At 39.2% G+C, this 23016-nt stretch overlaps 1 protein-coding gene across 1 annotated transcript in view; it reads right to left on the bottom strand.

Moving 5' to 3' along the window:
* Nucleotides 1–1204: 1204 nt before the first annotated feature.
* Nucleotides 1205–23016, bottom strand: part of LOC126281220 (calpain-D-like) — a 441331-nt gene continuing 419519 nt past the window's right edge. Inside the window, exons 14-16 of the mRNA XM_049979967.1 lie at nt 15248–15393; nt 6069–6247; nt 1205–3297 (exon numbers count right to left, since the gene is read on the bottom strand). Coding sequence (XP_049835924.1) covers nt 3117–3297; nt 6069–6247; nt 15248–15393 — 506 coding nt within the window. The 3' untranslated portion in view covers nt 1205–3116. The remainder of the gene's footprint in view (nt 3298–6068; nt 6248–15247; nt 15394–23016) is intronic.

Raw genomic sequence — 23016 nt, 5'->3', positions numbered from 1 at the left:
ATCAAAACTTACTAGAAGGTCTACACTCCTAAGATGAAGAGCCCCTAGCCTAACTATAAAATCAGCTGAGTTTCATATGTGGTATGAGCACTTGCCCACAGAAGGTCTCAGCAAGGAAGCGAGACGTTTTGCTAAATCATATGTAGGAGCTCCATTGTTACTCACTATTGGACACACAGAAAGACCCTCTTTATGAACCTTTGGAAGGCCATACAGTCTTGGAGGTACACAACCATGTGGTCTCAATCTCTTGATGGGCTCTTGCGGTAAGGAGGAGGAATTTAATAGTGCTAAAGTTTTCTGTTGCAACTGCCCTGTTGGATCGTAATCAATCCTCCTATAGGTAGAGTCACTTAGCAGACCATATGTCTTATCTTTATATACACCACGAAGTAACAAAACTGTTGCATTAGCTTTGTCAGCTTTCAATACTACTACTGCAGGGTCCTCTCTCAGATCTCATAATGCAGCCCTTTCTGCAGGGGTTAAGTTACTGCTTTGAGCAGGAGACTTCAACAGAGCATGGCAAGTTTCCCTTCTTATTTCTTCTGCAGCATCCTACTCAGCGCAGTAACTTAACCCCTGCAGAAAGGGCTGCATTACGAAATCTGCACCTCAGCATCTCCTCTTTTCCTTTTGATAATGTTGTTACAGTCCATTCTGAATTTTCTATTGTTTGATTCTTCATTCTAACAAAGATTTCACTAGTTAGTAGCACTCCCAGGATACCACAAAATGTAACAAGTCATTAAAATTATGGACTCTAAGCAGAAAACTAAAGAGCCTTTCTAAGATGATATCAAATAGTTGTTTTTTAGTATACCAAGGAGACAAAATAGGGAATCATTTGTAATGGTGAACACTTACCTTTGACACTATTACAATCCTGAAAATTATGCAGAAGTTTTCCAGGCATGAAGACAGTTCATAGTTTTCTAAAGTATAACATTCATTTATGCAGTCTTCCTCCAAAAGGAGCAATAACTGCTATGGATACCACTTATGTTTAAGTAACATGCTGCCACGGTATAAGGTGCAATTTACTCTTGAGAGAAAGTGTTTTGGAACAGAGGCATCATTTGAGATTTGTAATTAGTTATACCTCTACAAATGAAAACTAAATAAAACAGCTGGTACAAAAAAAAAAAAATCATCCTCAAAATGAAAGAGCATAGAAAGAGAAAAATTGAAAAAATAGTGAACATTTTATCACAATGGCAAGATTTTTTTTATCTCAGATCTTTGTAGTGTCAGTATTACACAGGTATTACAATAACATAAAATATACATTGTAAAAATTATAATGGACTGTACAGTTTTGAATATTCAAAAGTCTGTTTACAGGCAAAGTATACATGAAAGTAAAGCCATACCTGAGATTTACACAATACAAAATGCCGCACATTGATGCATAGAGTAAGTAACAAAACATATTCTACAACATACAGTAGATTGTACATTTCACAGACAAGGACATACATAAAACATTTGTAGAGCAGATTATCACATTCTCTGTCACCAATATTTTAATGCACTTTGAACTATATTGTGAAGTATCATTATCGATACTTGTCAAAGGCTTTAAAAATAGATTTTAGTGTGCAGTGCCATTCAGACAGAAGTGAAAAAAATTGGCAGTCAAAATGGAGAAATATAAAAGGAGTTGAGAAACAGAATATATGGTCATATCACTTCAGGCTCTGTCTTACTGAGTGCACATGTAGTATCAAAGGTAGAACCCTTTCTATTATAAATTCATCCTTAAAACTAAATTACTCTTGTTGGTTTTCATTATTATCATCATCGTCTTCATCATTAATATTATCAATATCATTATCAATTATCAGTCTAAAACATTTTCTCAACATGTGCATTTTACACAAGCGGTGATTTTCAGGTCACAGATTCATACTATTGCCTTTCAGAAGTATCCCAAAACTGAGCGCTACACTGTTAGTGTATTATTTCTGAGTTACTGAGTAATGCATAAAAGTCAGCACCAAAGACAGGGTTAACTCATTTTTCCTAATCATTAACAGCATTTAAAAAAACAAATCCTGCAAGAAGTATTTACTAAAATGTTTGGATCCATTAGATGTTTTGTGATGTTTGTGTTACATTCTGTGATCACAATATTTGTACAGAATATTTCGATGTGATTCTCATAATTGGGCAGACTATGAAGAAGGTGAAACTGAATGAGTTTGTTATAGCACAGCTTCTTCTCCAAGGAAGACGTCTGCTCACAGCCACAGCTTTTCTACATTAACAACCATGTAATTTCAAAATAAGGCTCATGCTGTAATCTACAAATGATCCACTGGCTCAAAAACTTCTTTCATGAAACTCTTAGTTATAATAAAAACAATGCACTTTTTTAAAATGGGCATATTTTATAACAGTTATCATAGAAAATATCACAGTATAGCCCTTTCGAACAAATGAAAATGCTTCCTCATCCACTATCTAATTATTAAATTTTCTGAATTTCCACTCTCACCACCTTTCAGCTTTACACAAGTTATGGGATAGTTCAACAACTATGAATTTTTTAACACTATAAATTTAAGCACTTCTACACCGACATACACTTTTAACAATAGCTGTGTCAGCTTACAGAAAAAAAAAATTGAGATTCATGTGCAAACCACATACTTCACAACTACACTGTGAAGTTTCCTATTGTACACAATTGTAAACCACCATAACATCTCCAGCAACCTGAATACAGCATTCGGCTAAGATTTCAAGCAATGAGTGCTGATATGTAGCTGTCTCACAAACATTTTTCTCATACTGTGTTGGTCTATTATACATCATTAACAATGTGTGTGTCAAAATATGCTAGACCCAATAAGCAAGGCTCTCCACTTCTACAGCAGCAAATACAAATATCTATGTATATAACCTGCTGCAAACTTTTCATAACTGCAATTGGCAGTGCTGTCTACTTCATGGCACCAAACAGTAGGAAACAAACACACTAATGCTAGCAGTGAAGCTATGTGGCTTATCCGGTAACAAGTGGCACTTCAGATCTTTACAAGACAGATTATTTCTACATTGCTGTCTCACCAATGCTAAATATCACAAAACACAATGAAGATTCTTTAGAGTTATGTTATGAGCCGTGGTGAGTGTAGACCTTCCACCTGTTTGTCAATTGGCGGGCAATGACTGGTATTGGGAGGACCCCAGTCATGCAACCCACTTGAATTGGCCAGTCTGTGCGTTAGTCGGTGGGCAATTGAAAAACCTCCACTTCCTTCCAGTTGTGTCAGCACAATTATTACCTGTCTGTATTAAAAACAGAAGCATAAATTTTAATACACCCACACATACTCTGATGGAAATATAAACATTTAACCAAGCCACAACTAATTTATCAACAATAATCAACAGTGAAGTAGGATTTGTGTGTGTGTGTGTGTGTGTGTGTGTGTGTGTGTGTGTGTGTGTGTGTGTGTGCGCGCGCGCACATGCGTGCGCGCGCAAGTTGATGTGACTTACCAAACAAAAGCACTGGCGGGTCGATAGATACACAAATAAACACAAACATACACACAAAATTCAAGCTTTCGCAACTAACGGTTATTATTCAGGAAAGAGGGTAGGAGAGGGAAAGACGAAAGGATGTGGGTTTTAAGGGAGAGGGTAAGGAGTCATTCCAATCCTGGGAGCGGAAAGACTTACCTTAAGGGGAAAAAAGGACAGGTATACACTCGCATACACACACATATATCCATCCGCACATACACAGACACAAGCAGACATTTCTGGGGGGGGGGGGGGGAGGGTGTAGTGGAAAAGAAGAGAACTAGAAAAACTGTGGGTATGTTGGTTGTACAGAGAGCTGTGTATTGCGTATTGCATGAATGGGAACAGGGAAGGAGCTAATGATTAACGACAATGACTAACAAAGGTTGAGCGACAAGGGTTATGGGAATGAACAATAGTGTATATCCACCTCTAAGATGGCTACATCAGTACTGCCATCCTTGGTATGGCTCTCACACCTGCAGTGATGAGCGGTCGCTCTCAAAATATACGAAGGGTCTCATAAATACCTTCAAAAACCATAATTAGCCTGCCAACCTTGTACAAAAACAGATCTCCTATGTCCTATCTCTGCAGCCACCCACAACCTTCGAAACTCCCACTGTCTGGCCACACAGGAGCATTCCACTCATGACTCAGTACCACCCAGGACTGGAGCAATTGAATCACGTTCTCTGCCGGGGTTTAGACTACCTCTTGTCATGCCCCGAAATGAGAAATGTCCTACCCACCATCCTTCCCACCGGCCACCGAACCTACAGAACATCTTTGTATATCCCTACACAACCCCTGTTCCCAAACCCTTACCTCATGGCTCATATCCCTGTAATAGACTTAGATGCATGGCTTGTCTCATACATTCTCTTACCACCACCTACTCCAGTCCAGTCACAAACATCACCTATCCCACCAAAGGCAGCATTACCTGTGAAACCAGTCATGTGATCTACAAGCTAAGCTGTAACCACAATGCTGCATTCTACGTGGGCATGACAACAAACAAGCTCTCTTTCCACATGAATGGCCACTAACAAACTGTGACCAAGAAACAGCTAGACCACCCCATTGCTGAGCATGCCACCCAAAATGATGTTCTTCATTTTAATGACTGCTTCACAGCCTGTGCCATAGTCTCATTTCGTCGCAATCTCAATACTCTCTCCTTCATTCACTTCACCCGGTCCTCCTCAACCCACTGTGGCACTTTCCAGAATATTGACCTCTACCTCTCTGATGGCTCCTTCTGTACACCTGGTCATATCAGGCCCACTAACCATTAATAGTACTTGCATTCTGACAGTTGTCATAACTTCAACACCAAAAAATAGCTCCCAGAAGTATGGCCACTTGTGGAGGGCACATCTATAACAATGAGAATTTCCGAGTCCAGTATGCTGAAGATCTTACACAGGTCTTGAACGATAGGCACTGTCCACCAAACCTAGTCTGCAAACAGATTCCCCCCACTGGTGTATAGGGGCATTTCCTTCATCACCCAATATAATCCCAGATTGAAGCAACTGAACAGTTTCCTTTCCCAATGTTTTGACTATCTATCACTGAACCCCAAAATAAGGGACATCCTACCTAGAATACTTCCCATCCACAAGTTGTATTCCACCACTCACCTGACCTACACAACACCCTGATCCGTCCCACTGCCTCAGGGGCCATATCACTGGGGAAGACCCACATGTAAGACCTGCCCAGTTCATCAACCCAGCACAACCTACTTCAGTCCTACTGTCATGGGCTTATCCCATCCCATCAGAGGCATGGCCAGCTGAGTTCACAATCTGTGGTGTCAGGCCCCTCCCACAGCTGCAGCTTTTCTGAACTACACAGATGAGAGTTATCCTTGTAGTTTCCCATGTAGTTCCTTTCTTTCAGAATATCTATGATGTTACTGTTATTTGTACAAACATGCAAATGACAGATGATCCAGAAATTTTTAACATTGACAGTTTGAGATAAACTGCTGGATATCAACTGCAATTTGCATAACAATGCTTATTTATTTACTGAAAAGTCTGCATTAAAAGACTCACTTTTCTGCCTTCGATACACAAACAAAAATGGGTATATGAAAGAAAAGTGTAGTCTCATACCTGTGTGTACACCTTCAAAGCTTATCTCTAAAATAGAAGTGAATAACCTTGCAGATCATACAAGGTTAATAGGAACATGTGAACTGCTATATTTTAAAGTTGCTATCTTCCAAATGGAAATGGTTAGTAAAGTTATCTGTAATCAGTTTTCAATCATTACTTGACTTGTTACCATTGCCTTAAAATTTCCTCTACATGTAGCCAGCTCAATGACATCATCTACACTAATGTGCCAACGATCAACACGGTAGTGTTTCTCTCTCTCAAAACAGATGTCTTATGGTAAGATGTAGGTAATGATCATGGAACCTGGCAACTGCACTTCCTACTTTCTTTTATCAGCCACTTTCACACTTTCTAAATTCACTTCTTAGAGACTGCAGCGCCTTTTTCTTAACTTACCTGTGCAATGGAGGAACAGAGTCAACAGTACGAAGCTCTCCTCTTGTTGAGACCACGTTGTAGCTCTCCTGACAGTCACACTTCACATGGATCCATTTATTCTCATGACGATTTTCCACCATCACAACTAATCCTGCCCAACCTTTTGTGAGATAGTATGCAGTCATTCCCTCACGGCCCTGAAAATTCAACATTGAAATATTATATAATCCATGATAAATTTAATTTTACATTTGGTGTGGTGTTATGTTTGTTTAATACTTGGCAATTACTCATTGTTACTCACATTGTGCTACTGGGGAGCTCAACTGTGTACCTGAAGTGTTATATCTCACATGCCCTGCTATTGTTTATGTGTTTGTTCTCTCTATCTGTGAAGAAGAAATTTTATTCATATGCTGTGTACAGCCTCCATAAGTCGCAAGTGGCTCAACTGTTAATGGGCCAAAACTGTTGTTCAGTAAAAAGTGGAATTTAAAAAGAGTGTGTGCAGTGTATGTCAGAGAAAACTTCCCAAAGCAGTTCCTACATAACATGCAATCTGGAAAAATTAGTGTGGATACCACACAGTTAATTGGGGGGGGGGGGGGGGGGGGCAAGAAGACGAATGGTATCAATTAAACTCTCAAAATCAAAATAAACACATTTGTAGAATGACAATATCAAGTTTCTAGTAGAATTTTGCATAGTTAGAATATAACTACTGGTAGCATATGCGATAATTATGTCCAATAGACCATTGTTAACTGGCCTCTGTCTGTAGAGTAGCTTTCCTGATACTCCTATCCAAACTTCTGAATGCATGCTTCTTATAAGTATCAGAAGGAATTACAAAGCTCCCTAATGTGATAAGACATGGATTTTATAATTTCCAGACTTTATCATAGTAAATACAGAATAATTCAGTACATGCAAGCTCCTGAGGAAGCTTCTCCAGTAAAGATGAAAAGTAAGGCTGTTAACATGACCATGGTGCAATTATGTTTAAACCATTTAAGTGATTTTATTTAAAGGACTAATTATCTCAAAAGCTCTCCATAAGCTTATTTGTATATGAAATATGGTCTCAACCTTTCCATGAAAATATAACCACACATTTACTGCAATATAAAAAAAGGAAAAAATTGAGGAAGAGGCTGTTAGGGAGCAGTTGTTGTTATGCGCCACACCATGAAGGTGTGAGGTAGTAAAATAATACATGAAAACAAATAATGTGGGTTAGGAAGAAGGGAGATATGATTTAGTGAACTTTAATAGCTTCATGTGGTCGCAAATAAATGATTCTCATGAACATACTTTAGGAACTTGCTTATCCTTTTTTCATGTTGTACAATAAATCCGAAGATTTAACTGTGGTAGCACATGTTTGAAACAATGCAAAGCCATAGTAGTTGCGGTATAAATGTACACTCAACACTAATTGCACATATTTGTATTTTGATGATGTATAGAAACAAGAAGAAAAAATGATAAGATTCAATGAGAATTATATAATATATTAGACTTAGACACACACACACACACACACACACACACACACACACACACACACAAAATACCTGTATGGTCACATTTTGCCGGCTGAACACATAATGGCAAGCCAGGGCTGCAATTTAATAGGTATACTGGTGTGAGGGGTGGTGCAGGGTAGAGTGGATGAAAAGAGAAAAGAGATGGGGAGTGGGAGAGAGCTGGGGAAGGGTAGATGATAATTTGGAGGGAGGCAGGAGGTGTATGAGGTAGGAATGTGGAAGGAAGGAGCAGCAGATGCACGGGATAGGGATGTGACCCACAGGCACTATAACTACTGAGTTCACATAGTGCATGATGTCATAAAGGAATGGATTAGGAGGGGCTGACTTAACAGATGAAGAGAAGACAGGGGAGATGAGGGCATGGGTCCAGTCGGTTATTAAAGACTGAGGCCAGCAGGGTTATCGGAATTGATGATATATTGCAAGGGATAACTCCAGCCTATGTAGTTCAGAAAAGCTACTGCTCGGAGAAAGAATCCACATGACATGAGTTGTGAAGCAGCCATTGAAATCAACAACATTGGGCTCAGCTGCATGTTCTATCAGTGGGTGGTCAACCCTGTTTTTGGCCACAGTTTGGCAATGACCATTCATTCAGGTAGACAGTTGGTTTGTGGTCATGCCTGCATAAAATTCTGTACAGAAATTTCAGCAGAGCTGATGTATGACATGGATGCTTTCAATGGCGGCCCTACCTCTGATGAGATAGGATAAGCTTTTGCAGGGACTGAAATAGGATATGCTGGGTGGATGAATCAGACAGGTTTTCACCTGTGTCTTCCAGAGAAATATGAAACAAGTGGCAAGGTGTTGGGACTGTCTACTTCCTCTTTAGGAAGAGTAGGAAGGATTGTGGGTATGATGTCCCTCATTTCTGAGCACAATTCAATGCTCATTCAAAGCCCTAGCAAAGGACATGGTTTAGTTACTACAGTCCAGGATATTATTGGGTGATGAGCTGGTTCTTGGGGTTGGTGGGAGAATTAAGGGTGTGGGGATTTGAAATGGGAAATCTCTTTGTGGATTAGATTGGGTGGACAGTGCCTGTCTGTGAAGGTCTGTGTGAGATCTTCAGCACACTAGAACAGGAATTCTCATCACTACAGATGTGCCATTCTCAGATAGCTAGACTATGTGGCGCATTTTTTTTCTTTTTTTAATCTGTAAAAGATGACAGCTCTAAAAATACAGGAATTGTTGATGGAAGTACATATGGAGCCATCAGAGAGGTGAAAGACAAGGTCCAGGAATCTGACACTTTAGGCTGAGGAGAACCAGGTGAAGTGAATCAGAGCCTATTGAGGCTTTGAAGGAACCAGGAAATGAGGGTAGGTTGTCTTGACCCTGGGTCCAAATCATGATGATACCATCAATGAATTTGAACCAGACAATGGGTGTAGTGTTTTGAAAGGCTAGGAAGGTGTCATATGGGAGACCCATAAACAGATTAGCATAGGAGAGACTCATACAGGTGCCATGGCTGTACCATGGATTTGTTTATACAAGGTGTTTGACTGTTACAGGTACAAGGAAGGAGCAGGTAGAGGACAATGAAACAATCAAATAATCTTAACAAAAATCCAGAAGCCAGTGGTTTTGCTGGTACAAGTGCAGTCATGATAATGTTACAACACTGTTAATGTCTAAGGCTCTGCTTATGTTGCAGTTTTTGTGCTAGCACCTTGCTGTCAATTAATTGAGTACATTACTTTCATTGGTGTGATGGAAAGAATGACCTTGAACTGACCAATCATACCTTAAGTTTCAGGCCATACTGGCAATAGGCAAAGAGCAAGGCTGCAGCTAAAGGCAGCCTCATCTTCCAGGTTCCAGTTCCTACAGTGAACAGCAAATGCATCTGAAGTGGTTGCCCTGGCTTCACAAATATTTTCAAATGAAGAAATGACTGACATTCACTTTCTGTACGGACTTGCTAATGGCAATGTACACTAGAGGCAGTACGATTTTATCATGAAGCATATCCTCAGACAACCAGACAGCAGAATATTTGATAGGTTCCATAAGCACCTGCACATGAGACTGTTTCATTTCAGCCCAACATGCAACAAACAGATAGACCAAGTGTGTCAACACTACAAATGTATGAGTGTATATTGCAACAGGTAGACACAATGCCAGGCACAAGTACCAGAAGGATTGCTGCAGTAGATGTTTCATCCTCCACCACGTGGCAAGTATTAGGTGAGGGATGGCTGTGCCTGTGTCAAGTGTAAAGCATGCTCCACATGGCACACTGGATTTTCCATCCTGGGTTGTCTTCTGCCAATGGAGATCCTTGTAAAATGTAGCAATGATTCACTGTTCCTCATGGGCAACAAAGCATGCTTTATGCAAGGTATACTATGATCACTCACAACACACATTTTCGGGTCTACGAGAACCCACAGGCCACCACTGAGATGGCACATCAGCAGAGACTTTCCATTAATGTTAGGGCAGTGCTATGATGACCGGTTGATAGGGCTACATTTCCTATCTGTCTGACTTGTATGTACCTTCATTTCCTGCAGCACAAGCTAATCAACTACTTGGATGATTTTCTTTTTGGTGAAAGGAATCATACGTGATAAATGTATGATGGTGCATTGGTACACGTTCATCTAGCTGTTTGGGCCAAAATCGCACAAGTGTATTTCTCGCAGCTTAGCATTACCATGGCTTCAAGATCCCCCGACTTGAACCCCCTTTTTTGTGATATTTAAAGTCAAAGGTGTATTCCAGTCAGGTTGATAGTGTCATTGAAATCAGAGAATGCATAGTGTATGGTTGTCAATGTTTTCAAAACCTTTTTAAGTTTTTTGAACTGGATGGGCATTGATGAGGAGATGTACTGAAGCCTGCCTTCACATGAATGGTGGTCATGTGGAATAGCTGTTGCAATATGTTTGTCTTCAAGTATGTATCTGCAGTACAGATCTTTGGGGACTCTCTTAAACAGCATTCACGTACTCAGCCATAAAATGCCCTATTGTGCACCCATTGGTTTGTGGATCTATGTTTATTTGAATTATTTGTTTATTTTATAGTCCTCTACTCATCCATCTTATTTTTAACTATAATAGTTTAACAACCTATATATCTTCTGCTAAAAGGGCAGTATATATGGGTGAGAATGTAATTAGTTAAATAAATAAGACATCTGGACACAGGGCCAAGACAGCCTGTCCTAATTCCTCCATAGCCTCAACACCTCTGTCTTTTGCTTCATCTGGTCCTCCCCTGCCCAACCTGCCACCTTACTGGAAGTTGACCCCCAAACCTCTGATGGCTCCATCTGTACTTATGTTCATACCACACCCACTAACTATGCATTTTACAGCTACATGCACTAACATGCATTTTACAGCTGTCATCCCCTCCACACCAAAAAATAACTCCAATGTACTCTGACCATATGTGCGCAGCACATCTGTAATGATAAGCATTGCAGAGCCCAGTATGCTGATCTCACACAGACAGGCACCATCCAACAAACCTAGTCCACAAACAGATTTCCTGTGTCATATTATCATATTCTCATTATTCTAATACCCTTCCCCTCAAGAACAAGATACAAAGAAGCACACCCCTCGTCCCAGACTGGAACAACTGAACCATACCCTTCATCAGGAAATGAAGAACATAATACACACAGTTCTCCCTAAGAGGTATTGTACTGTCCACCCAACTTACACATTATCCTGGTCCATCCCTATGTCACACACAGTCCCAACTCCTTGCCACATGCATGATGTTCCCACGGAAGACCCGGGTGCAACACCTGTCTGAATCACCCATCCAGCATTTCCAAATCCAGTCCCATCACATGCTTATTGTACCCCATTACAGGCATAGGTGCCTGTGAAAACAGTCCAGTCATGTAACAGCTTTGCTGCAATTTCTGCATAGCATTTGACGCACCCACGACTGCCAACCAACTATCCACTTAAATGAATGGCCAATTTGTATATTTTCATTTAGTAGTTTAATATGTGGTAATGTTCTGGGGTAACACCTCCTTAAGGAAGAAAGTTTTCACTGCACAAAAATGTGCTGTAGGAATAATATGTTGTGCCCATCCACAATCATCTTGTAGGTGTCTGTTTAAGCAGTTGGGCATTCTGACTACTGCTTCACACTAAATTTATACTCTCATGAAGTTTGTAGCAAATAATCCAGTACAGTTCAAAAGGAACAATGATGTTCATAATTACAATACCAGAAGGAAAAATAACATTCATTACTCCACATTAAAGTTGTCTTTAGCACAAAAAGGGATGCACAATGCTGCAACACAAATTTTGATCACTTAGCCAGTGATAAAAAGTCTTACAAAAAGCAAAGTAAAATCTGAAAACAAACAGAGGAAGTTTCTCCTTGACAATTCCTTGTGTTCCAAGAAGAATTTCTATTCCTATAATGTGTAAAAGGTGGTGGGTAGGAACTGTAAACTCACACCTGTATCTCATAAAAAAAGAACCTTGGAAATGTTCAGTAACCATATATACAAATTAATTTGTGATGTGAATGATGTAAAATGACTCATTTCATATTATTACAATCTATCATGCAAAATGATCCATGGAACATGTAACTAACTAACTAACTTCCAAACTGTGGCTAAGAGTAGACTTTATCACTCAGTGACAAAACACACTACTGAGCACAGTATGCTTGTTTACAATGGCTGCTATACGACTCCGATACTTCACTCCAGCATAATCTTTTCTGAACTACATAGATGGGCATGTAATCTTCCTCACCTAAATCTCCATGAACCCTCTGAAACCACACCCTCATTCCCAAAGTTTTCTCTGCCTCTGTTCTGTCACACCCACCTAATCCAGTACACCCCATCACCATGCACTGTGAAAACTCACCAGCTGCAGTGTTTGTGGATTGCATTCCTAACCCACACACCTGCTGCTTCTACCTCCTGCATTCCTATCTTGTACACCTGCTGCCTCCCTCAGAACCATCATCCTCTCTATCTCCTGCTCTCCATTTCTTTTCTCTCTTCACTCACTCTACCCCATACCACCGCTCACACCCTTCTACCTCACTAACTGCAGTCCCCACATTCTGTATTCAACTGGCACAATTTAATTGTGTGTGTGTGTGTGTGTGTGTGTGTGTGTGCGTGTGTGTGTGTGTGTACTCAGCCTCTAAAAAGGATTCATCCAAAAGCTACCATAGTTTTTAGTCTGGTTTATGTTCCTGTCAATGACACAGCGTCTACTAGTTGTTACTTTTACTCCTAAATTGTTTAAATTCTGCAAGAACTTTCCACACCTTCTTAATAATGAAGCAGTGATAGATCTAAAGGTTACTTTGTTCTGTTGGAGATGACATGTAATTTCTACTTTTGCTTTATTGTGGTAAAGCTCACTAGAATGTAATATTGCTCAGAAATTTACATTACATAATTCTACAAATCGATGGGATTTTTTGGAGGGGGGAGGCAAGGCACATATCATGAATATAATTCCACAAGACTCAGCATTAAGTCTGCTGGTGTTCATAATGTATGTAATTGACCTTAGCAGTATTTCTCTTTAGAATAACAATCCATTTTTAAAAAACATTTGACAACAGAGGAAAGTGTAAATAATGTGTTTAAAAAGTTGTTACACAGTTTTCTGCAATTTCTTTCTCCCTTCATTGGCAATAAGAAAATGCAGCTCCTACAACTGTGTACACCAAAGGTTACAACAACAAAGAACTAAGTTAAAGCATACCAAGAGTTGGTGTGTAAGGCAAAATAACAACAAATTTTGGATTTACATAATGATAAGGTTGAAACTGAAAAATTTGCATGTTTTAGAACTTCTTCAATGGCTGAGTTAAGCACTTTTTTACTTTGTGTCATTGCAGGCCTCAGAGAGAGAGAAATCATTATGTAAACATACTTTGTTTATTATAAAATTATGAGACAGATGATGATGATGATGACAGTCAAACAACTAACATCATATCATAAATTTATGGCCAGTACTAAACTTCAGAAGATGTAATTTCAGTCACCCCCTCATCCTCACACTAGGTAGGTTTCTCTCTTCTGGGATTCCTAAGTGACCTCTTCCTTTCTAAGCTTCCCAACCCCCCCCCCCCACCCCCCTCTCTCTCTCTCTCTCTCTCTCTCTCTCTCTCTCTCTCTCTCTCTCACACACACACACACACACACACACACACACACACAAACATCCATCCACATCCCAAGAAAGGAACTATTTGTTCTGAAAACTATGATAGTATGTGTACCATCCGAAAAGGTTTACCGGGTGTTGCAGGATAGGCTGTGCTGAGAAATAATTGTTGTTAAGAAAGAAATTTGATATGTTGCATCTTTTCCAAATTAGTTAGTACTGAAGTTAGCCAATCAGGTTGTTGCACGTGTAAATTCAAGCTGATGGCCAGAGACAATGACACTAAACATGAAATGCATTTGGTTTCCTAAAACTGAACAAGAGAATGATTCAAAAATTGGGCATGGGACGGTAGTAAGGATCGAACCCAAGCCAAATGATGAGCTGTCTCGTGCATTATCATTTATGCTACGAGAACAACTGACATTAACCGTACCTGGCAGGCTACTTACATTTGTGAATGCAAATGCATAGGTCTGAATGACTGACTTCAATGCTAATTAGCTCAAAAACAGTGCAATGTATCAAATTTTTTTCTTAACAATTCTCTCTCAACACAAACTGCCCAACAACACGCTTACAAGATTTTCAGACTGTTTCTGACCACCCTGTACATATCTATCGACTATTGAAATGTCTCCCCCTGCAGGTAATTACTAGTCATAAATTTGGTCTGTAATATTACAGTTTTCTCAAGTGAGTTTTTCCTTTTGATGTAATGTACTTCGCTTACTTTCATTCACAGTAATGTCATCTGGAATTTACCTTGTGATAACTATCATTTAACACAGAATGTTTTCATTCTCCAGAAGTATGTTACAACAATATTATGTTGTGCTCACCAATCATCATCTTAGACACACCTATTTAAGCAATTAGTTCTCTTAATTACAGCATCACAGCACATCTCTCCTGAAATTTGTTCTAAAGAATACATTATTTCTTCAAAGGGATAATGAAATCCATAATTCCACTACTAGAAGGAAAAATTATCTTCATTAAAATTATCTTTAGCTCAGAAAGGACCAAGAAATACTGCTATCAAAATATTGCGTCACTCACTTGATGATAGAAAATATGTGAAAATTGCACAGCTAAATTAGAAAAACAGTTAAACAAAGTTTCTTATAGGCAACACCTCCTACTTGAAAGAAGCATTTTCAATTAGAAATTTGTCATGTATTCAGTACAGAAGTGTTACTTATGTAGTTCTGTCATAAAATTAAATATTATTTTCTGTTGTGTGAACTAATCTTCAAATGGTCAACATGCAAACACATTGATATACAAACTAAGTTAATAATCTGTAAACTGACTTGTTCCATGTTTTTATGATTCACCGTGCAAGTGATATGTGGAACATGTAACTAACAATAGTCATAAACTAGAATTTAAATCACAGTGCAGCTAAGTAGTTGGTGACTTTCAGTCACAGAATTACCTAAACAAAATTTCATCAAATGTGTTGAAATATCATATTAAACAACTGAGTACATACCTCATGCCTCTGACCCTTTGAAAGAGTTAAGCTTATTATAGCATCTGCAAGTACATAAGCTGGTGGTGAAATCTGCTCCACTAATAAACGTTTTGAGCTGTGGATTGCCAATACATACTCTGGATAATTTGCAGGATCATTTATACCTAAAAATAAGAGGTAAGGGAACTTATAAATAAAATCATTATCTATTAAATTGCTAGCAATAAAATTTTTTGTGGAATTACATGATAAAATTTGTTCATAAGATACTTTAAAATCTGATTATAGTGTGTGACATAAAACGTGAGAATGGTGTAACTAAATGAGAGGCGAGGATGGGGGGGGGGGGGGGGGGGGGGAGGCAGCACCCACACGCATGCACACACTCACAGTGTATGTTTACTGGTTCACGCAAAAAGCAGTGTCACACAAGCTTTGTAAGTGACTATAGTTTTTATGCCTCAGTGAGAGTTTCATTTAGAATATATTGTATAAAAACAAAACAACAGTAACAAATCTTTTGCTTGATTGTGGAGCTCATCCCTCTTTCTCAGCAGAAATTTCCAGGGGGTGTGCAATATTGTCTGGAAGTAGTTTTCGATGGTGATGAGCCACAGTCACATAATATTTTTAAAAGAGCAACCTGCCATTTGACTGTGTATAACTATATTTATCTTCAGTACTATATAGATTTCAGCTTTTGTGCCATTATGACTTACAATCTAAAAGTTGTTAAACCATGATCATGTCCTATCGGTTAGGGCAAGTCCAAAGCAGGTCTCTGCTTTGGACTGCCTTAACAGATATGACATAATAAAGATCCAACAGCTTTTAGCATTTTAGTTGATAATGGCACAAAAGCTGAAATCTAGATACTACTGAAGATAAATATGGCAATACACAGTCAAATGGCAGTTTACTCTTTTAAAAAATATTTTCCTGGAAACCATTGCAAGTTAAAAAAAAGTTTCTTCCACCAGCTTGTTCTATTCTGTAACATAATATTTTATTTAAGAACTATTATATTACATGTGCAGCAATATTGCACATTTAATTTTGTTATTAAACTAAATATTCTCTTCTGTTATTTGTTCTCGAGTGTGCATGATCGGCATGCACACACTTTTAAATATGATTCAAGCTAATAGCTTATAGACTGACTTTTTTGATGTCATTATGATACATTGTGCAAGTGATCAACAAGACATATAAGTAATTTAACATCTGGTACAGGAAATACGGCATTCATACACAAAAAGCCAGAGGGCAGCAAAGAGATGAATGATGGCTGCCCATTATTATATTATGATGCAGGAGCTGAAGCCAAATGAAATTTCTGTACACTCATGAAACTGTTGTCCCCTTTACCTAATTTTGAGCATGCTTTATTGATCTAGTGCTCTTAACCAAAATGGTGGCCATGAATGTGTACAGCCCATTATCAATATATTTAAATTACAGGAATACAGGTAACTTGCCACAAACTTTTACACGATATTATGCAGATAACATCAATGGGGTGTGATCAAGAAATATGCCAAATTATTTTGTTAGAAGCAAAGTAATAAGCTTAAATGGAATTTGATTTAATCTCCTTCAAAGTACTGTCCTCAGCTGGCAGTGCACTTATCCCACTGCTGAAACCATGACCAGACGCATTTCTTGAAGGCTTCTTTCAGAATGGTGTTCAGTGGTCTATCATGGCCCTCTCTGTGTCAGGAATGGTGTCCATGTGTTTCTCTTTCAGCACAGTTTTAATTCGTATCTTAGAAAGAGCCATAAGTCACATGGTGGTAAATCTGGCAAGTAAGGCAGATGTAGACAGACAGGAGCACTTTTCCAGCCAAAACTTTTGAATCAAAAGTGAGGTGTGGCAAGGCGCATTGTAATGTTGAAGAGTTGTTCTCTTTGGAATTAACTCTGATTGCACTATGCCCTCAATTTTTTTTTTTAAGAAAAAAAGAAAAGGGCATGACTTTAACTGATATGTCGTTTTAGGGCGAGGAGATTCACTGGTTTTCCATTGGAAACTCTGAACTTTCATCTCAGGGCCATACCCATAGACCCAAGTTTCATCTCCAGTTACAAGTCTGTATACGAGACTGGATCTGAATGAAGACGATCCTACAGCTCCATACAAACCAACGCGTGATTTTCCTTCTGTTCATCACTCAAAATTCTGGGAACGAATTTTGCACTCAACATCTCATTTGCATATATTGGTTAAAATGCTTTGCACAGACCCAAGATTCTAAATTCTTTGGTAGGGTCACAAATTGTTTTCATCTGTTTGCTAAAAAAAATTTTATGTTTTCTCCTGTTTTTGAATATAATGGATGTCCCAGACATTATTTGTGTTCTACAAACACATTTCTGCTTTTAAATCACTCATACCATGTGTAAACAGTCTTCGAAGTTAAAGAATTATTAGCATGCACCAATTTCAAAACCTCATGAGTTTCTTTGGCTCTTTTTTGCCACCTGAAACAGAATTTAATATTCACATGTTCGAAATCCATGATGCATGACAGACACAGTAAACACAACCTCACTCTAATGTCTCTGGATGCTTACAGGGAAGTCAGAACATGTTCCTGACTCAACGGGTCAGGCTACCAGACAAATTACACCAAAATGTGACAGCAGTCGCTGCTGAAACAAATCCATTAACCATATTTTTGATCACACCTCTTATGTTTGAATTATATATAAACTGCCACAGGATGCATATGATTTGATTTATTTGATTATTTTTGCTCATTTAACTAGAAGCACCCTGAGATTTTCATTGCCCTGGTGGCATGCAGGATATTCACAACTGATGAGCGAAACTAGTAGAATAAATCAAATAATACATGACCAATGGCACTTTATCTGTGCATTCATTACAATGGTTGTTGTGTATTCTGCAGGTGATTCCTGTGTTTGCTATCTTTTCAAAGACAATGTGTTTGTAACTTCCCGGTCCACAAATCTGCAACACTCACCCCCTTTTTCATTTCTTCTCCTTTGGTGTATGTTGAGAGGTCACCTGTACTGAGTCTTGCACAACAGAATACTGTAATCAGAATAACACAGAGAATACTACACAGTATATGCCCTGAAAATGTCATATACTACTGCTGTGAACTGTGTCGCATGGAGTGCATAGGAGCAGTTAGTGTCACTGGCTGGCATGCTGCAGATCACCAGTTTGAATCTGACCACCAGCAAATATTTGTCTTTAGTATTTATCATTTCTGAAAATTTAAGATTTTTTTTTTTTAATGTGTGGATATTCTCAAATATTCGATATCTGAATAAAGAGCACCACTCTCTTTTCAGGAGGTAGTTCTATTCTGTATGTAATAAACAAGGTTTTGTTAAGCATTATACATCACTGATGAACCTGCTTCTGGATCTGGACTTTATTTTGATCATGAGTGACATTTTTGGTGGAGAAGCTGGGTACATTTACATCACCACAGCTCCAATTATCAATGTAAAACCTGATGCCTACATGGACAGGATCTGGAATGCAAATACATTGCTTCAAAGGTCTGTATAATCAGGACATGAATGGATTCCAAGCCAGCAATGTCAGCTTCACATGTGACATCTATCAGCATTTTCCAGAGTTACTGGTTAGGACTTGAAGCAATGATTGAAAGGATTCAGTTGGATCACCACATTCAACAGGTGGATAATATGATGTGTTAGGTGAATGTGTACTTTGATGGCACACTACAGCAGTGGTTTGAAAACTATGAAGACAAGCTCGATACCTGGGACAAATTCCATGCTGAATAGAAGAAAACATCAGGTGTAAATTAACAGTAAGTCTACTTAGTGGAAGAACAATGGAAGAACAGTTTCCCAATGTTATGGAGAAATGACACAGTCTTACATACAGAAGGTTTAGTGCCTATGCCACACAGTGAATCTGAGTATGACAGAAACCAACAAAATCTCACTCTTGATTAAATGAGTCACAGGAGACATGTACCACGTTCTTGTGGTAAAGGACATCACAACAACGAAAGAATTCATTATCTAGTGCCAATGCATTGAGGAAATGGAACAGAAAAAGAGTCGGACAAAAGTGACTCCCAAACATGGTATCTATGGTGGCAAGGTAGTAAGAGAACAGATGTAGCAGTGTAAGGCAGTTCAAGAGATAGCCGCCATGAATGTCAACCCCATACATCAGGATGTAGTACAGATCATTGAAGGAGGGATGTATTGATTTGCCAGTTAAATGTACCACGATAAATGTACTTATGCTGCACCCATCAAATGACAGCCATATCCATCCAACACAGGTACAACCAACTCCTCTGCCAAGCACAACAGCAGTCATTGGGAGGGTGGGGGTGGGGTTGGGGGGGGGGGGGGGGATATATGCCAGTTTGCTTCCACTGTAGATGCCCTGGGTATGTTGTACATCACTGCAGAAAAAGATGAGTGTTCAATGATGACTACATCAGAAGGCATCAGCCAACACAATAGCGTTATTAATAATAGTCAACTGCAGTTGATTACAGTAGATCTGCAGAAAGAAGCCCACTGTCATACCATGGATGAAGTTGCTCTCCAACATGGTGTAGGCAGTCCCCATCACTGAACACAGGTACTCACCTCTCACCTAGCTGCCCAATTCAAGAAAACCAAGTGAGGCAACCACCTATGGACATTGTGAAAACCCTCCATGGATGATAGCTGCCCAACTGTCAGAAATTCTCATCAACCCCAACCTGTCTGGGCGCTAGTTGACTGAGGTGCTTCTTTTTTGTGTAATGTTAAATGCTTATCACTGCCAGCTAAAGAAGACTATGTTTTATGATATGAAAGTGAACATGCTGAAGGTCACAAATGGGAAAGAGACACAGCCAACATGAACACGTATTGCAAGAATGAGTATCAGTGGCAGAACACAGTCCTTTGAATGTGTAGTATTAACAGAACATAATGTTATTAGTGGGTGGGTTTATGCAGGCATCAGAAGCAGTCACAAACTGTGGAGGATCAGAGCTACAGATTGACAATGCTTTTCTAACATACACACATAACAAATATTGCTCTGTTTGGTTGTATGTCACAGTCATTTTTAAACCACTCCATCAATTAGACAAGTTCCCCTCATTATTCAGGATGCTCAGTTTAACTCTAAAGCTTCTGTCAATTGCCAAAAGGTATTCAGAGTAACAAAAGTAATCTGCATCCCAGCAATAATCACAAGGATTGCAGGTGGACAGGGAGAACTTTAGATCACTGCTTGTCATGAGCAGCCACAACACATCCCTAATAGGCTCAGATGAACTAATCAAGGATGAGCAGCTAGTCTGTGCCACCAATGAATAATCTCACTCTGCTACGACTAGAGACAGTGTAGGGGAGGAAGCACTATTGAACTGCCAGTAGGATATGGTCTGACCAAGGAACAACACTGGTGAGTGCTGGCCACGATGCATCAATTTTTGGATGCTTTCAAATCCAGAAAGGAGAACAGACATACTAAGTGGTCCATGGTAAAACACCATATCGACACTGAGCATCAACTACCTATTGGCCAGGGTTCAAATAAGATGTTGCTGACTGAATGACACATAATTCAGGACGAAGTGGAGAAGATGCTGCAAGATGACATTATTGTACCTTCAGAGAGTCCTTGTTTCTCTCTTGTGTTCCTTGTACAGAAGGACAGTACATGACGTTCCTACACTGACTGCCTATGAATGAACATCACCACGAAAGAAGATGTCTACCAACTGCTGAGCATTCGTGAAACCATAGACAGCTTAAAAGGGGCAAAGTACTACTCAACTTCTGACATGCAGAGAGGCTACTGGCAATTTGTGGTTGACAAGGTTGACTGAGAAGTGACTGTCTTCATGACACCTGATGGCCTCTGTGAGTTCAAAATTATGCCATTTGGACTCTGCAAAGCCCCTAGAACCTTTGAGCATATAATAGACAACCTGCTTCAACACCTTAAGTGGATGACATTGTTATTTTTTTTAAGAAGTTTCAGTAACTGCTAGGACACCAGACAATCATATTGAAGCGTGTTTAGACTGCAGGCCTCTGCCTGAATCTGAAACAGTGCCCCTTTGTTACTCAAGAAATCTCGGGGCACCATGTTAACGGCGGTGAAGTCTGACCTGATCCAGAGAAAATAAGAACAGCCATAGATTTTCTGACTTAGGGTCTCCACATCTACATCTGTACTTTGAAAACCACTATGAAGTGCACGACAGAGTGTATACCCCATTGTACCATTTATTAGTGTTTTTCCCTAATTTCATTCACAAAGGGAGCACAGAAAGGATGTTTAAATGTCTGTGTGCATGTTGTAAATAATCTAATCTTGCTCTCGTGATCCCTATGTTATCAGTATGTAGGGGTTGCAGTATATTCCTAGAGTCAATATTTAAAGCCAGTTCTTGAAACTTTGTAAGCTTTCATGGCGTAGTTTATGTCTACCTTCAAGAGTCTGCCAGTTCAGTTTCTTCAGCATATCTGTGAAACTCTTCCATGCATCAAATAAACATGTGACCATTGATGCTGCCCTTCTTTGCATACATTCAGTATCCCACAATAGTCCTATTTGGTGTGCATCTAACACACTTGAGCAATATTCTAGAATAGGTCACATGAGTGATTTGTAAGCAATCTCCTTGTAAGTTGACTGCATTTCCCCAGTATTCTAGTAATAAACGGAAGTGTACTACCTGCTTTACCCACAACTGAACCTATGTGATCATTCCATTTCATATGCCTACAGAGTGTTAAACCCGTGTATTTGTATGATTTGACTTCCAACTGTGACCCACTAATGTTATAGTCATAAGAAACTCCTTTTCCAATATTTGCACCACTTCAAAATCTTGTCAAGATTTTCAACTGAATATGTATGCAACTTGTTTCAGTCAGTACACCATTGTAGGTAACTGAATTTAGAACAGGAAGGGTCCCAGCACACTTCCCTGGGGAACACTCCAAGTTATTTCCACATCTGTCAATGACTCCCCATCCAAGATGACTTGCTTCATCCTCCCTACCAAAAAATTTCAGTCCAGTCACAAATTTTGCTTAATACCCCACATGACTACTTTTGATAGTAAGTGTAGGTATGAGACTGAATCAAATCCATTTCAGAAATCAAGAAATACTGCATCTACTTGACAGCCTTCATTCAAAGCTTCCAGTATGTAACGCAAGAAAAGCGTGTGTAAGGTTTCATGCAACTGATGTTTTTAAAAATACACGCTGGTTGGCATGGAGGTGGTGGTTCTGTTTGAGATACCTTGTTATGTTTGAGCTCAGAATATGCACTAAGATTCTGCAACAAATTGATGTCAAGGTTACTGGATGCCAGTTTTGTAACATCTGCCATCCTTCCTATAAATAGTTTTGACACTTTCTTCCAACTACTGGGCACTGGGCACACTTTCTTGTTCGAGGGATCTGTGACAATTATAGTTAGAAGAGGAGCTAACTCAGCTGCAAACTCAGTATAGAATCTAATAGGGATCCCATCGAGCCCTAGCGCTTTTTTCAATTTTAATAATTTCAGCTGTTTCGTGACACCACTGACATTGAAGCTTATTTCACTCATCTTTTCAGTGGTATGAAAATTAAGTTGGGGCAATACTCCCATGTCTTCCATGTAAAGGAAATTTTAAAACAGAGTTAAGCATTTCTACTTTCTTTTTGCTACTGGCAACTTCAGTAGTCTTGCCCTTGAGGGACTGAACACTAGCTTTGGCGAACTAACAGCTTTTACATATGATCAGAATTTCTTTGAG

This window comes from Schistocerca gregaria, chromosome 7, assembly GCF_023897955.1.
Source record: "Schistocerca gregaria isolate iqSchGreg1 chromosome 7, iqSchGreg1.2, whole genome shotgun sequence".
Lineage (NCBI taxonomy): Eukaryota > Metazoa > Arthropoda > Insecta > Orthoptera > Acrididae > Schistocerca > Schistocerca gregaria.
The sequence above is the reverse complement of the archived record's forward strand: the minus strand, read 5'-3'. Positions and strand labels throughout refer to the sequence as shown.